Raw genomic sequence first — 17,549 nt, forward strand, 5'->3', positions numbered from 1 at the left:
GGGGGGGGGGGGATAATTGCATTTAATTTTCATCAAAACTTAATCTCATCTTTACGAGAATATGTATTTGATGAGCTACTGAACAAAAAGAAAACATTAATATAATCATTGTAATGATAAGTTTGTTTATAATTACCTCCCAAGATAAAAAAAAAAAATCATATTGTTTCTTAATATTTAATTTTATATTAAATTTTATTTATCAGAGATTGGATGTGTTAAAGATGATAAAGCTGATCTAATTCGATATGAAAAAAATAAAATAAAATTTAAATAAATAATTAAAAAAAAAAAGTTGTGAAGGTAGGAACCAATGTGCTCGGTGTGAAATCAAACACGGTCATTAAATGCAGTCGCGCGGCTCTGTCATTGGTCTGTTTCATCAGAAATTATGAAGGGAACATGAGGTGTCCTCTAACATCGTACTACTGCTGTGCACTCATAAGAGATCATCAGAAAAAGCGGATTCAACCGAGGAACTCGGTTCACTCAAAAGTGCGCACCGGAAAGGTCGGTGTACGTTTCCAGCAGTTTAAGCTTGTGCTCTCAGTATATTTAGTGGTGGGGCAACACTGGCTGTGTCTCAAACCACAAAACAACAACATTTTTAGGCGCGTTCCAGACGAAAGCATCTAAAGTTGCCCTTCTAAACACTGTCTAGATAGGCAACTCAGTGTGTTTTGAAACGCAGCCATTGTGTCTGTGCTGTCAGTTGCTGTCATGTTGATTGGGTGCCTAAATACTTTATATTTTATTCTTTATTTCATTCATTTATATATTATCAGTCATATTGATAATTTTATTGTATAATTTTTATCACTTGTTTTATTTCCCTTTTTTTCCACTGAAGTTGTCATCCATCCACATGCTCTTCTCCCCAATGCACCAGCTGTGTTTGTGACACACCACCTGAGCAGGGATGGTGGGATATGACCCCAACGCCCAAGGTTCGGCTCTTACCCCGGAGGAAGCTGCCTTGGCCGGGTCGGTGGCAGGCATGGTCACCCGTGCCCTCATCAGCCCTCTGGATGTCATCAAAATCAGGTTTCAGGTACAACCTTCTGACTGCCTCACTTTCATTTCCCTGAGCCAAAGGCGATTGAGTTTCCCTATTGTTATTTTGTACATGGTCATGAAATGAAAACACATTCAACTAAAGCTAGTCTTTCCCTAGTACAGTACATCTGATTTGTATTAGCAGCAGCAGCATCATGCCTCGAACATGAGTCACTTCTTCCTTCCTGTGGAATTTTAGAACCACTCCCAAATCCTCATCCGCACTGAGCATGCTCAGTTGAAAGAAGTGTTTTTATCTGCTTTAAACTGGTTATAAATGCTTTGATTTGTGCTTGAATTAGTTTTTTTATTTAGCAGCTGATGGAAAGGCCTCAAGGTGGCAGTGTTAGGCTTTTCAAAACAATTCAAACAATTCTGATATAACGGAATCATATTGAGCTTTTTGTGCATTGCTCCCACAGTTGCAGATCGAGCAGGTGTCCTGGAGGAATCGGCAGGGGAAGTACTGGGGTTTATGGCAGGCCACACGCTGCATTCTGACTGAAGAAGGACTTCCTGCTTTCTGGAAAGGACACATACCTGCCCAGCTGCTGTCTGTGTGTTATGGGGCAGTTCAGGTACTTTGGAGATACATAAAATACAGTCAATATGTACACTTCTGATGTGGCCAGAGTCATCTTCCTGTTTAACAGTTAAATCAAATAAAAAAAAGTTTTTTTGACCTTAAAGGGTTAATTCTGTCATTTATTACTCACCCTCAAGACCTTCGTTAATCTTCAGAACACAAATTAAGATATTTTTGATGAAATCCGATGGCTCAGTGAGGCCTTCATAGCCAGCAATGACACTTCCTCTCTCAAGATCCATTAATGTACTAAAAACATATTTAAATCAGTTCATGTGAGTACAGTGTTTCAATATTAATATTATAAAGAGACGAGAATATTTTTGGTGGAAAAAAAACAACAAAATAACGACTTATATAGTGATGGCCGATTTCAAAACACTGCTTCAGGAAGCTTCGGAGCGTTATGAATCAGTGTGTTGAATCATGATTCGGAGCGCCAAAGTCACGTGATTTCAGCAGTTTGGTGGTTTGACGTGATATGTATATATAGTCGCTTTATAATATTAATATTGAACCACTGTACTCACTTGAACTGATTTAAATATGTTTTTAGTACCTTTATGGATCTTGAGAGAGGAAATGTCATTGCTGGCTATGCAGGCCTCACTGAGCCATCGGATTTCAACTAAAATATCTTAATTTGTGTTCTGAAGATTAATGAAGGTCTTACGGGTGTGGAACGACATGAGGGTGAGTAATTAATGACATTATTTTTGGGTGAACTAACCCTTTAAGTTGAAGTTGAATTTGAAATTGAAATGTTTATTGTAAGGGTAGAAATGAAGATCCTGTTCTGCTCTATTCCACCATGATATTGTAGCAAAAAGATTCTATTCTATTCTATTCTATTCTATTCTATTCTATTCCGATATGGTTTTGTTGGTATAAATAAAGATCAATTTTGTACTTATCAGTGTATTATTAAGTGTTATTTACTATTTTAATACTTTTTTATATATATTTTCAGTTTTTATTTTACTACCTTTTAGTTTTAGTAAATTTGTTGTGTTGTTATGATTTTTATTAGTTTTTTAACAAATATTTCTAAACACAGTAGCATTAATTAATTTTATTTTTTGTAATTTTAGTACTTCAACCTAAAGTTATGTTTTTCAGTTCGTGCCAAGGCAACATTTTTCATTTACATTTTAAGTTTTTCATCTAATATTTATATTTAATTTCAGCTTAATTTCAAAACTTTTTTAATAGTTTTACTTTTAGCAGTAAATTAATAAAAGTTACATTCTATTCTGTTCTGCCATTAAAAAAGGGATGGTTCACTCAAAAATGACAGTTCTGTCATCATTTACTCACCTTCATGTTTTTCCAAACCTGTGTAGATTTCTTTCTTCTGCTGAACACAAAAGAAGATATTTTGAAGAATATGGGTAACAAACAGTTGATGGACCCCACTGACTGAAGAAATACTATGGAAGTCAGTGGGGACCAGAAACTGTCTGGTTACCCATATTCTTCAAAATATCTTCTTTTGTGTTCAGCAGAAGAAAGAATTTGAGGGTGAGTAAATGACAACAGAATTTTCTTTTTTGGGTGAACTATCCCTTTAAATTGTAGCAATAAACCAATTAATATTCAGTTCTGTTCTAATTCTATTCTAAATGTATTTGGTATTTTAGATTGGTAGATCAATCATTTGTAGTCACCCTTCACAAAATTGTAGCCATCTTGAACCTCACTGTTTCTGTTTGTCTGTTTTGTCCTAGTTTGCGAGTTTCGAGGCCTTAACAGAGCTGGTCCATAAGAAAACCCCCTATAACAGCCAGACCCCAGGAGTTCATTTCATTTGTGGCGGATTGGCTGCCTGCTCTGCCACCGTTGCCTGCCAGCCGCTGGATACCCTCCGCACACGCTTTGCTGCCCAGGGTGAACCCAAGGTCAGGGGTCAAACCTCAGTGATAATAAATAACTGAATGAAAAATGTAGTTTATTTTGAAAGGTCATGTTATTCCACTCATGCAGAGAATAAATTATAAGTCTTTTTCATAGTATTTAATGATGAGTCTTCCCATGATTCAAAGGTTTTCTCATATGTGCAGGTATATCGTAACCTCAGACATGCGGTCGGCACAATGTTTCGCTCAGAAGGGCTCTTCACCTTCTACAGGGGCCTCACACCCACGGTTGTGGCGGTGTTTCCATATGCAGGCCTGCAGTTCTTCTTTTATAATATCCTGAAGAAACTTCTGGCGCACAAGGACGCCAAATCTAAAGGTCAGATCATTCATCTTTAACATTTTAGTATTATTATGGTATTTATTAATATTTTGAATTGGCTTTTATTTTTATTTTTTCATTTAAATTTTAGTTTGTTTTTGTCTTGTCTTGTCTTGTTTTGTTTTATTTTATTTATTTTTTATTTATTTTTATTTTTTTGCTTTTATTTATGTATATTTATTAGGGGTGTAAACGGTACACAAACATTACGGTTCAGTACATACCACGGTATTGAAGTCACAGTTCGGTACAGCAGGGGGGAGAAAACTAAACATATAATTGCTTCTTTTTTATTCTTTTTTATTAGAAGTGGTTTATTGAACAAATTGTGTCTCTCTTTAAATAAATTCAATTATAATTAACATTTTCTTAAGGATAAAATATCTATCTCAACTAATGCTGTTCACAGTGTCCAAAACCCACTATACACAGTATACACAGCGAGCCCTTTCTTGCACATTACTATAATATTAAAGGTTACAATTAACAACAGAACACAAACTATTAAATTCATTTATTTTTAGATATAATAATCAACACCCAAATACAAAAACATGTAAATTACACATAAGGGAGGTTTTGCATTAACTTCTAAGTCTAATTATAACAATATTTTACACAGTTACTGTCATAATTTGATTTCATGACAAATTTATTTAAACATATATTAATTAAGGCATAACTAACAGTTAAAGTAAATATAATGAATATGTAAGATAATATAATGCATATATTTAGTGAAACGCTCCCCTCTAGAGTTAATTTCTATAGTGAATTAACATGCTGTGCACACTAAATGACTTGCCTGAGGTAAATCTAATGCTACATGATATATTATTCTCAAGCTGTTTTATTGATGTCTTTCTGCGGTTGAAACACTGGTTGAGAGATTACACGTAAACAAACACATAAACAGCATTGCATTACCATGCCGCCCCCTTCTGGACTGGAGTGTGAATCACCTGTGACTGACTGTATTATTCCTCTGACTTTATGAACTGAATCGTGACATCCGTACCGTGATGGTTCAGTACAAACACTCATACTGTTGCACCACTAACATTTATATATTTTTAAGTTCATGTTTTTCTTCTTATATATATATATTTTTTTTATTTCACCTATGTTTCAAGTACCAGAAACCATGTTAATAGTATTATTTAGCAACAACAACACTGATCTTAAAGTATATGTCTATAAAAACAGATGAAATTTAAACTTTGTGCTCCTGAGGTAAATGTTGCTGTGGTGTTTTGTCTGTTTTTAAGGAGGTTTACACAGTCTCATCAGTGGCAGTTGCGCTGGCGTCATCAGTAAAACTCTCACGTATCCTTTTGACCTGATTAAAAAGAGACTTCAAGTGGGTGGATTTGAAGAGGCCAGGATGCAGTTTGGACAGGTTGGTGGAATGGACTAGTAGCTGCTAACCAAAAGACTGTATGTTCAAACCCAACAGGGGTTGATCACTGTCCCTATAATAACTAGATCTGCTTGCTATCATCAATATTACTGTTGCTCCTATCTAAATCTTAAAGGTCCACTGAAGTCCCTTGGAATTCGCAGCATTATTGAATGTGTTGACGTAATTTCCACTGAAACAGGAAGACAGAGTGGGACATATCTCCTCCCCTTTTTTTAAATAGCCAATAGTGTTTTGTTTATATCACAGCTTGGCCAGAGCCGTTGAGCTCAGTTAAGCTACAGTTTCCTCCTAATCTCTAACCGTTTCTCCTCCTAATGTCCTCCATATATATAATTATTTATATATATTGCATATTTACACTGTCTGAATCGTTACCTATCCACTATATATTCACCATGTAGAAAATTGTACTTCTGTGAATAAGTGACCGATTTAAGCAGCAGCTTCAGCATCTGTTTATAGCGTACACAGTAAAATCCCAAAAGTTAAATCAACTCTACTCAGAGTACATGTGGTCCCTCTCTAAATAGTGTTAAAGTAACACTGAAGCAGAGTTAAAGTTAATGAGATAATTAAGCAATTAATAAGGCTGTGACTTGTAGTTCTTGTGTTTCTCTTTTCTTCAGTGATTCTGCTTGTTAACAGGAGGTGTTCATCACTAATGCACAATCATCACAATTAATTGCTTAATTATCTCATTAACTTTAACTCTGGTTCAGTGTTATTTTAACACTGCTCAGAGTACATGTGGCCCCTCTCTAAATAGAGTTGATTTAATTCTGCTGTGATTTTGCTGTGTATGAGGAGCGGGACTTCAGATTCTAGAGAGCATTTGATTGGTCAGAAAATCTGGTGAGAGGCTGAAGTGCAGAGTGATGTCATGAAAATCATTGATTCATATTGGCGGAAGTGAGAGACTGTAAATTATGATTGCTTATATCTCCTAAATAAAAATGTTGTCATTGTTTTGTAGCGAACTAGATTTATGGATAAGAGTAAGGCTAACATATTCATACTAAAAGCCAAAAAACTTCAATTTTGATTTCATGGGGGTTTCAGATTTTTATACCTTTCTGAGCTGAATGTCCTTCAATAATGTTAATTAATATCAGTCAAAAGTTTGGGGTCAGTAAGATGGACTTTTTTTTTTAAAGAAACTAAAGACATAATGTATCCTGAAAAAAATGTATCACAGTTTTCTTAAAAAATATTAAGCAGTACAACTGTTTTCAACATTGATAATAATAATAAATGTTTCTTAAGCAGCAAATCATCATGTTAGAATGATTTCTGAAGGATCATGTGACCCTGAAAACTGGAGTAATGATGCTGAAAATTCGGCTTTGATCACAGGAATATATTACATTTTAAATTAAAATAGAAACAGTTATTTTAAATTGTAATAATATTTCACAATATTACTGTTTTTACTGTAATTTTGATCAAATAAATGCGGCCCTGGTAAACATAAGACTTCTATCAAAACATTAAGAAATATTACTGACCCCAAACCCCAAAAATGAATCATTATTTCTTGTATTTTCTGTGAAGGTGCGGACATATCAGGGGTTTGTAGACTGTTTGGTGAGGATCGGCAGAGAGGAAAGTCTTCGGGGTTACTTTAAGGGACTCTCTCCAAGTCTCCTGAAGGCTGCTTTCTCCACAGGCTTCACCTTCTTCTGGTACGAGTTCTTCATCAATGCCATTGTGAGCCTCAAGAGCAGTTAGTGAGCAAACAGACAGACCTACTTGAGAGATGTTTTAGATCATCAGATCCGATGGAACTCGACATGTGACCAGGAGCTGCTCTCAGAATTACAGGCAGCTGTTTTATCACACCACTAAGATATTTTTACCTCTGACTTGCTCTGCTAAAGCCTAAACCCAACAATCAGCTGAAATGTTCTCCGTTCACACGTATTGGTGAGCTCTACCTCTTGTCTCTCTTGACTGAAGACTAGAATTGTTACACTAAGATTTTAAGTTTTGTAATGTCTGTATTTTGTTTGCACTCTGCATGAGGGTCTATTTTATTGTTGTTGTTTTTTTGTTTGTTTGTTTTTAAACTTAACACTGGAAATCAGAATGTATTAACTTATAGTTTTTACTGTTTTGCATTTAAAAACCATATACCCAGTATGGTGCATAAATTGTCTGGTTTCTACAAATAATTTTATTTCATGTGTTTTATGTCATTAAGGTTTTCAGATGGTGAATGGTCAAAATATTTTATGGATGGATTTAAAGAAAAAATGCTTCCATTCAGATTTTATGTACCATATAAGGATTGTTTGGAACAGTTTGAATATCCATGTTTCCTGTTACTCTGGCTTTATTTGTGCCCATAAATCTTTTTATTGCACTTCCTTTCTGACAACAGTAAGGTTCATATTAGTGGTTGTGCTTGACATCTGTGTACTCACGTGTAAAACACATATTTATCATATTATACAAACATTTAGGGCAAATAAATGGGTGACATTGAAAATAAAAAGCAACTATTTTTTTAATAAAAGTATTTTATTCTGGTTCTCTTTGTATCCTGTCCTGTCCTGCTTATATTTGATCATTTTTGGTGAAAAATGTTTTCCTAATGATTAGATAATCTTTAGTTATATTCAGATTTTTGGTCATAGATAATGGTAAAATGCCAAAAACATGCCTTGATGTGTATAAAAATCATTACATTGACTTAAATCACACACATACTCATTGTAAAACTATACATTTTTAATTGTAATTATTTCTTGAAGATTAAATCAGCAGGGTAAACCATAACCATTTCTTCACATTTTCATGACTGTGACTTGGATCCAAATTGAAAACACAGCTAAGAAATCTCTTAAACTTCAAAGCATCTCTGAATATTTCTCACATCATACAACCTTTTACAAGCTTTCTGCGAGAATCTACAACAATAGATTTAAAATTTGGTAAAAATAAAAAACACTGTACAAAATTAGGCTATAGCCTGGAGTGATATAAGGCTAGGCTTTAATGATTAACCCATGAAACAGTTTACTATGAATAAATATTAACCATGTACGACTGTCTGGGAATTAATAACTAATCTGTACTAAACTTTTGATGTAGCCTAGTGACTGACTAAATAGGGCGCGGCAACATTTACACTTGTATGGCGAAATTGCGTGGGAGAATTGCAGTCATTGCTCAATCTGTTTCACGTGAAGCGAAACATTATGCGTATGATTCAAGTTTTTTCAACTTTGAACAAGCGTTGAACAATACTGCTCAGTTTGGAAGTGGCGTATGAATAATATGTGCTTAATGCGTCGCTACACTATTGAAAATGGACAACGGACATTCTTTGCCCGCGAAATTTAGCATAAGTTTCGCTAATGACCACTCCTTGATATACTGTTAATTCAGAATAGGCTAATTGGGACATTTTTTACCCAGTCATCCAGTGGCATCATACCCATTCAAACCGATTTAGCCAAATGGATTTAAATGTAGCTTCCAAAAGGTTATGCTAGGTTTGAAGGAACCTCTGATTCACAAAATGTGCTGTCAAATATCGAGTAGGGTTAATTCAGGGTGATTGGGACACTTTGCCGTTTAGATAAATTGGAAAAAGTGTCCCAATCAACCTGAATTCACCCTACATGACGCCCTTGCTGACATCTCAATGGCAAAAGGTGTCCCAGTTTATAATACATATGTCCAGTAATGGCATGGCATATTGATATTTTTTCTTCTTCTTGTGAAACCAAAGGTAAATCAAAAGGGTTAACCACCCTGTTCATGATGGGTAAAGAATACTATTTTAACCGAGTAGGCCATATCTCCAATGTATACCAAGAGGTTGATGACAGTCATGAAGGTCACCACCACCAGATCATCCCATGAACAGTGGTTACAATTATCAGGACGTGAGTTTTTGTGAAATGCGTACAATGGCCAGAGAACAACAGCGGTTGCGTACATAGCCACGGCCAGGATGTTAAAGGTGATGACCGCCTTGTCGAAAGAAAAGGGAAAGACATGCAACAGCTTGGCAATGGTGAGGAGAATAATTAGCAATGAAAAAATGAAACATATGGAGTAGACGGCCACACACCACTGCGTTCCCGGAAACTTCCTATATTCGCCAGGGCTCAAAGACATGAATATGATGCAGGAAACGAAGGTCTCCAGGATCTTGAGGAGACCAGGGATGGTGGTGAGAAAGCCACTGATTTCACCAGGTTTTTTGTGGATCAACCAGACCTCTGCGGCGTACAGTCCGAAACACAACCAGGACACTGCAGAAGCCCCGATCTGCCTGGAGCAGGAGGAGCAGGCGAAGAACGTGGGATAGACGATAGCAATGGTGAGCATCATAAGTGTGGACAGCATAGCAAAGGCCATGGTGAAGTCCTCCCAGGAAATGAGCACTTTGGTGTTGAGGTTGGTGAACTCCAGGATGAGGATGAGGAGGGTCGTGAAACAGCAGAAGCACCAGCAGAACATGCACCAGGCCCAGTGGGACTGACCGATGTTCGGGACTCCTGCTGATGCCGTCAATGCAAAGCAGATGCAAGTCAGAACCACCTCCAGCATCCGCACAATGCCAACAGGCAGAATCAGTGTTCTGAAATCCACGTGCAACATGATGAAACAGTTTCACATATCCCAAAGTCTTGATGTTTTGCTTTTTAGGTTGCCCTTTTCCCAACGCTCGAAGCTACGTTACATTCTTCTGAGCTTCTTTTTGCAGTTTTATGAATGTCAGCAAATCCATAACAAATCCAATCTAAATTCTCCTCACGTTGCCCTCTGGTTTTTGTATTCCACAAGTCTTGAGGGATTCTTGAAACACCAATGGGCAAAAGTTCTTCCTCGTTGTAAACCTTCAGTTTATTCTGATGTGGCAGCAAATACGTTTTATGTTGATACTAGAGCAGAAACCATCAACCGAGCCATTTCGAGCTTATCTCTTTTATGACCCTTCTGCAGGTTCTCATTGGTCGCTGGTCTGTTGTTGTCCTATGAGCTGATGCAAAACCCTGAACTCTGGTCTCTTTCTAATATCCTCCTATGGGCTTCAGTCCCTCCTCAACACACCTTCTGGTTTAATCACAGGAACTTACATGAAGATTTCATTTGGGTTATTATTTTACTTGTCCTGATAACAGTATGATGTAGAGTATTAGGGTTATATTTAGACCAAGAACGCTTTGCAGATAAAGCAAACAATAAAATAATTTAATGAGCTTTTCTGTTCATTACTTAAGATCTTCCGTTTTACTTGATACTGAATCTCCACAATGTAAGAAAAAATAAATCATTCGAAATTATGATATAAAAAGGTGAAATTCTGAAATTAAATGTTATAATTAAGACATAAAACCTCAAAATTATGAGATACAAATCATAATTAGGAGATAAAAAGAGTAAATAGATAAAAAAAAAATCATTAGGAGATAAAAAGAGTAAATAGATAAAAAAAATCATAAATATTTTCTCTTTTTGTGTATGACTTTTATCTCATAAATTTGACTTTTCATCTCATCTCTTACATATGATTTACCAAAGCATGATTTTTTTTATTTTTATTTTTTTTATTACATGGCAGAAATGGGCTTGAGATACTCAGAATCATAAGTCTTATCATAGTTGGAACTTGAAGATCATAAAATATATTCCACTAACATTTGACAACCAAAAGGTGTCACATTACTTATTCATTTTATTGTGAATTCTATCTATCATTTAAATTCAGGGTAGGCGATTTGTTCTAGAAACATTTTTTGTTATGCTGGTTGAAAGTCTCTTCACATCCTGATAGAAACAGAGTGCATTTAGGCCATGCCCACACAGGGGACAATCCAACCCTCTCCATTGACTTTGAATTGTGTAAAGCTGCCTTCTTGTCATTTCTTACTTCTAAAAGACAAGAAAGCTGCTGTGTGACAGGGTGTACAGCAAACAAGCTAAAAAAGCCAGAATTAAGATTTTATAAGCTACTGAACCATAAAAGCCAGCCTTTAAGGAGACAAAAGTGGATACAAGCAATAAGACGTGAAGCATCAGCAGGAAGAATGGGTAAATTGTGGGATCCTGACACTCAGTATGCCTCAGTATGCCTATATGTGCAGTAAACATTTAAGTCAAATATCCAAATGTCAGCTTTATATATTATATTTCCTGTCGCCTATTATGTTCGCCTCCAGTGGGCGTAGTTCGCCTCCATGTGGGTGTGTAATTATTATGTATATATAAATACACACAAATTAATGTATATATTTAAGAGAAATTTGTTATTTATGTACAAAATATTTTTATTTATATATAATATAAAATATAAAAATATAAATAAATACATATACTTGTAAGTATTTCTCAAATATATACATAAATTTGTGTGTATTTATATATACATAATAATTATACACAGTACTCACACATATATTAGGCTAACTCAAACTTTTATTTTGTATGCGATTAATCGCGATTAATCATTTGACAGCCCTAGTCGACAGCTTATAAAAACTTAGTTCTGGGTAAGTTTAGTTTGTTTGCTGTCACACAGCCGCTTTTAGACCTTGTTCTGTTTTTGTTATAAGTCAGAAATGACAAGGAGGCAGCTTCACACAATACAAAGTAATGACTAAGTTAAGTGGTCTAAATGTATTTATATGTATATCATCTGTGGAAGGCGTAAAATGTTCGTCCAGTCATTGCATTGCATACAATGTCCTATACCTGCCTGTCAACATAAGTATTTTCAAACCTCCATGCACCATGTTCAAGCAGACATCATAAGTCATCAGCAGGTCATCATCACGCAATGCAACTACTGTAATTTGGTTAGTTAGAAAGCCGTGACGTTATACTCAGAGCGGTTTGTGACTCAAATGTATGCGTTTAAATGGCAACACTGTCAACACTAAAATGAATCTGCAGCAGTCAGGTGGTACTGGTCAGTGCTCTTTAAGTTGTTTATTCATTATTAATGTTATGTGTTTTGAGACGTGATGTAGTTTAACGCAGTCTCTCATGACGCATTTCCTTGCTCCCTACTGTACACGTTCATGTGTTTTGAAGCAGGCGTGGCTTTGGAAGGGAGGGTGGGATCTTGTGCGTTGAAGCTCGCTATTGCTAGCCTTTTCGAAAATTATCTACCCTACCTTTAAACCTAACAAATCTCTTCTTGTGAACTTTTTTCTTCTCTCTGTATGCGTGTTGTGTTTTTATTTCTATTTTCATGTTGAAATCCAGGTTTAAATATAATAGTTGATAGATAAAACAACTAAAAACCTAAATAAGATGTTCAAGATAAATTTTTAAAAACTTTAAAATTGATTTTGGACTGACCTTTTTTAAGTGTCAGCAATCAGCTGGTCATAATCACCAGCAGCAATATCACCCTGAAGCCCAAGACTGGTTGTCCACTGAAGCTAAGCAGGGTTGAGCCTGGTTAGTACCTGGATGGGAGACCTCCTGAGAAACTAGGCTGCTGCTAGAAGAGGTGTTAGTGAGGCCAGCAGAGGGTGCTCTCCCTGTGGTCTGTGTGGGTCCTAACACCCCAGAATAGTGATGGGGACACTATACTGTCAAAAAGCACGTCCTTCTGATGAGATGTTAAACTGAGGTCCTGACTCTCTGTGGTCATTAAAATCATCCAGGTGGTGCTGCACATTGGTGGTGGTTGAGGAGATTCCATATGTATAACAATTTGAGTACCCAGAATAGCGCTATAGAATGTAATGAATTCATTAATTAATTGATAATGATGTGACTGTACATTATAATTTCCATATTAGCATATTTATGGCATTAATCTGTTGATATGTGAGTATGTTTAAACTGAGGTGTTATTGGAGTTTGAAGCTCACTTGCACTAGCTGACAAACTAATGGCTTTTGAAATAGAGCAGAAAGGTTAAAAAAAATCTAATAGATAATAAGCAGCAGGTAATTTAATTAAAAATATATATATATATATATTCACCTCTTGCAGGCAACATGAAACAGCAAGTCATTTCACTTCTATAATGTGATATTTCTTGAACTTCATTCAATTTCTTGAATAAAACAGTATATTTTAGGTGAAAAAATGTAGGGCGGGGCTTGATTTATCTATCGGGAATTGATGGGATGATGTAAAGTCAGTGTTTTTTCAGCGGATTGTGTTGGTTACTCCAGTCCTGAAACACCACCATATGGTTTTTTTGAGGACGAGAAGGCTGAAGGTTAAGTTCATTGAAACATCTCTCAACTGTATGTAACCTTTAGTACATTAATATTATCCAGTGTGTTGGTATAGCATGTTAGGATCAAAGGTCAATATAACAATTATATTGAGTATTACAATTATAGGTATGATGTCATAAACATATATGATGGAATCCAACTGATATGTTTCCTCTTTTTCTTTCACTGTCTTTGGTTTTACTGGCCATTTTATTTGCAAATACTGATAGTGAAAGAAAATATAGGTCTGTGAATCTCATCCATGACCAGATACCACATAAAAAAAATAAAACATGCATTCATATAGGGGGAGTTTATGATTTATTTTTAAATCTTAATAAACTTCAGTGTCATGAAAACTCTGTAAACACTCCGACTTTACTCAAAATGTAAAGAAATTCAGATTCCTTTTTATTATTCAAAAATGTGGACAGTATATATTATAGTGCTGCCAAACCGATTAATCGTAATTAATCGCATCTAACATTACATTTTGCATATATGATAGTGATGCCAAATCGATTAATCACGATTAATCTCATCTAGCATAAAAGTTTGCATATATAATAGTGCTGCCAAATTTATTAATCGTAATTAATCGCATCTAACATTACATTTTGCATATATGATAGTGATGCCAAATCGATTAATCACGATTAATCTCATCTAGCATAAAAGTTTGCATATATAATAGTGCTGCCAAATTTATTAATCGTAATTAATCGCATCTAACATTACATTTTGCATATATGATAGTGATGCCAAATCGATTAATCACGATTAATCTCATCTAGCATAAAAGTTTGCATATATAATAGTGCTGCCAAATTTATTAATCGTAATTAATCGCATCTAACATTACATTTTGCATATATGATAGTGATGCCAAATCGATTAATCACGATTAATCTCATCTAGCATAAAAGTTTGCATATATAATAGTGCTGCCAAATTTATTAATCGTAATTAATCGCATCTAACATTACATTTTGCATATATGATAGTGATGCCAAATCGATTAATCATGATTAATCTCATCTAGCATAAAAGTTCGCATATATAATAGTGATGCCAAATCGATTAATCACATCTAGTATAAAAATTGCATATAGTGATGTCAAACAGATTAATCGCGATTAATCACATCCAGCATAAAAATAACATATATTACAGTGATGTCAAATAGATTAATCGCGATTAATCGCATCTAGCATATAAATAGCATATATAATAGTGATGCTAAATCGATTAATCGCATCTAGCATTAAAATTTCATATATAATAGTGATGTCAAATTGATTAATCACAATTAATCACATCTAACATAAACGTTTGCATATATGTTTGTGTGTGTGAAAAAGTTTGTATAAAAGTTTGTGTATAAAACAAATATATGTGTGTGTGTGTGTGTTTACACACATATTATTTACAAACTTTTATGTTAGATGCGATTAATCATAATTAATCGATTATATAAATATATCACACATTATATGTTTGTATTGTCCTATAAAAATGCTACATCTTGTTAGTTTACTGATAGCAGTCTATACATTAATCAGATTACAGATAATCCCTAATTCCCAATTATTTCACCATTGTTCCCCCAAAATGCATTAATATCAATAAACTGTCAGTCAGTTTGCTATATATTCTTATAATATGATAACAGAAATAAGTATATGCATACTTAAAACTGCCTGTATAATAACTGTACTTCTCATCCACAATCTGGTTACGTTTACATGAACAGATTTCACAATTACAATTACATACAACCATTGTAGTTTCCCTAGGCAGGTGAAACGAAGAACACCAGACGCACCGAGTAAACCGCATCCACAATGTAGACAATCAGATTGATGCAAGTCATGCAGGACACAACAACCAGGCTGTCCCAGGGACAATGTTTGCAGTTTTGTGGTCTTTGATGTTTATCAAAACTGTAGATTGGCCATATCACCATAGCCGTGATGTACATTAGAATCGCCAGTATGTTGTACCCCGTCATACATTTGTCCAACGGGAAGGGGCATCGAGCCAGCAAGCGTCCAATTGTCAGGATGATGATGAGAAGAGCGACGATGAAGCAGATTGAGTAGACGGCCACGCACCACTGAAGCCCAGGCTTCTGGCTGTAGGGAACCGAATCCAGACAGATGAAGATGATGCAGGCCACGAACGCCTCCAGAACCTTCAGTAAGCCTGGCACAGTGGACAGGAACCCGCTGATCTCCCCGGGTTTGGCTCGGGTCAGACCCACCTCCGCTGCGTACAGGCAGAAGCACACGCAGGAGATCACTGTGGCTGCAATCCCGATTGAACATGAGGAGCATACGAAGATCGTGGGGTAGATGACCGAAGCGGCCAACAGCATAAGTGTGGAGAGCATCGCAAAAGCCGTAGTGAAGTCATCCCAAGAAATGGGCACCTTGGTGTTTAGGCTGGTGAGCTCCAGGATGATGATGAGGAGGGTCATGAAACAGCAGAAGCACCAGGTGAACATGCACCAGGCCCAAAATGAAGCTGAGCCGATGTGGCCCACAGAAGCCACCAGGCTGAAGGTGATGAGCGTCAGCACAAATTCAAATAGCCGGATTATTCCGACCGGCACAGTCAGAGATTGAGTGTTCAGGGTCACCATAATGATCCTCAAATGTCTATTATATTGTTACACCTTGATTTATATGCGTCAGCCTTCAAAATGTTGTCAACAGCTCTCTCATTTCCAGCAAGAATATAATTTATCCTTCTCACCTGCTTAATTATTGACTTTTCCACTCTTTTCTCAGCCTAACCGTCGAATGTGTCAACTCCAGGTTAGTCTTCACATACTAACCTCACCCAGAAGGGAAGCAGTCCAGGGAGGGGCCACATGTTTTCAGCCACATCCTCCGATTATTCATTGCCTTATCAGTAGCACCTCAGCAGATTGGCCTTGGTTTAAGTGTCCAGTTAGTGAAGTTCAAATGAGAAGAATGTGCAGATAAGAAACTGGGTGGAGGACAGCGAATTATCATCCGTCAATAAAATAATGAGCATCTGAATACTCAAGGTGGAGGGAGATTATGGGTTTCCTTTACATTCTGTAAATTACTACAGTTCTCATTTGTGAAACAGGGCTATAAAAGATGGGGAAAAAACACTAAAAATGAGAAATGAAGACCTCCTGATGCTTCTGTTGTATAATCCTGAAGGAATCAGTTTTACTTAGTTTTCATTTTAGTGTTGTCAAATCGAATTAGTCACATCTAACATTGTGTGTGTGTGTGTGTGTGTGTGTATATATATATATTAACACTTAAGTAAAACATGGTCAGGTCAAAGTGTCTGAATAATTTTTGGTTCCAAATTTGTATCAGTTTTACTGGTAGTCCACTGTATGAAGAATCTTTAGGTATAATATGTCACAGTTTACTTTATTTTGCTATCCTCACTTATATAAATTAACTACAGTGTCCTGCAACCACTAGTAAAAATATATCAAAAAATTATATCTAGTGTCTGAATAATTTTTGGTTTGACTGTATATATATATATATATATATATATATATATATATATATATATATATATATATACCACAATATGTTGCTGTCTGTCTACACACATATTATATATTTCCAAACCTTTATGTTTGATGTGATTAATTGTGATTAATCGTTTTGACAGCACTAATTTTGTTTGTCATTTTTGTTGCTTATTATTGTTTTAATGTTTTCCCCCTTAATATATTTCCCCTTAATATTTATACTGCTTCCCTTTTATGTATGAAAGGTGCTATAGAAAAAACATTGTACATTTATTATTTTATGCCTTTTTTACTAAATATTGTTTATAATTTGACCTTTGAGTTGTATTTTATATAGAAGATGCTATAGAAGTAACATTTTGTTTATTTATTTATTTATTTGTCATTCATATTGCTTTTGTATGCTTCCACCCCTCTGCCAAATATTGTATTTTGACATTTCAGCTGTATATTATGTTTGAAAGGTGCTATCATAGTATGTGAATAACATTATTTTCTTCATTTGCAAAGTACGCT

General features: G+C 35.5%; 3 protein-coding genes across 4 annotated transcripts; 1 reads left to right on the forward strand and 2 right to left on the reverse strand.

Moving 5' to 3' along the window:
• Positions 1-349: 349 nt before the first annotated feature.
• Positions 350-7,841, forward strand: slc25a19 (solute carrier family 25 member 19). 2 transcript variants are annotated; one of them, XM_048187704.1, is made up of 7 exons: positions 350-510; positions 851-1,051; positions 1,479-1,634; positions 3,370-3,540; positions 3,703-3,877; positions 5,149-5,279; positions 6,855-7,841. In XM_048187704.1, exons 2-7 carry the CDS (start codon positions 920-922, stop codon positions 7,029-7,031), a joined length of 942 nt encoding a protein of 313 aa, XP_048043661.1. In that variant the 5' UTR covers positions 350-510; positions 851-919; the 3' UTR covers positions 7,032-7,841. The 2 variants fall into 2 exon arrangements, with proteins under 2 accessions (XP_048043661.1, XP_048043669.1); XM_048187712.1 differs by having other exon boundaries at positions 352-510; positions 890-1,051.
• LOC125266753 (myeloid-associated differentiation marker homolog) lies at positions 7,805-10,288 on the reverse strand. The gene has a single exon (XM_048187724.1). The coding sequence runs from the start codon at positions 9,915-9,917 to the stop codon at positions 9,054-9,056; it is 864 nt and encodes a 287-aa protein (XP_048043681.1). The 5' UTR covers positions 9,918-10,288; the 3' UTR covers positions 7,805-9,053.
• Positions 10,289-14,899: 4,611 nt separating this feature from the next.
• Positions 14,900-16,984, reverse strand: zgc:77748 (Myeloid-associated differentiation marker homolog-like). Its single transcript, XM_048187762.1, has one exon. It carries the CDS (start codon positions 16,143-16,145, stop codon positions 15,294-15,296), a length of 852 nt encoding a protein of 283 aa, XP_048043719.1. The 5' UTR covers positions 16,146-16,984; the 3' UTR covers positions 14,900-15,293.
• Positions 16,985-17,549: the final 565 nt, after the last annotated feature.

Source organism: Megalobrama amblycephala, linkage group LG1 (genome assembly GCF_018812025.1).
Source record: "Megalobrama amblycephala isolate DHTTF-2021 linkage group LG1, ASM1881202v1, whole genome shotgun sequence".
In the NCBI taxonomy this organism is placed as follows: Eukaryota; Metazoa; Chordata; class Actinopteri; order Cypriniformes; family Xenocyprididae; genus Megalobrama; species Megalobrama amblycephala.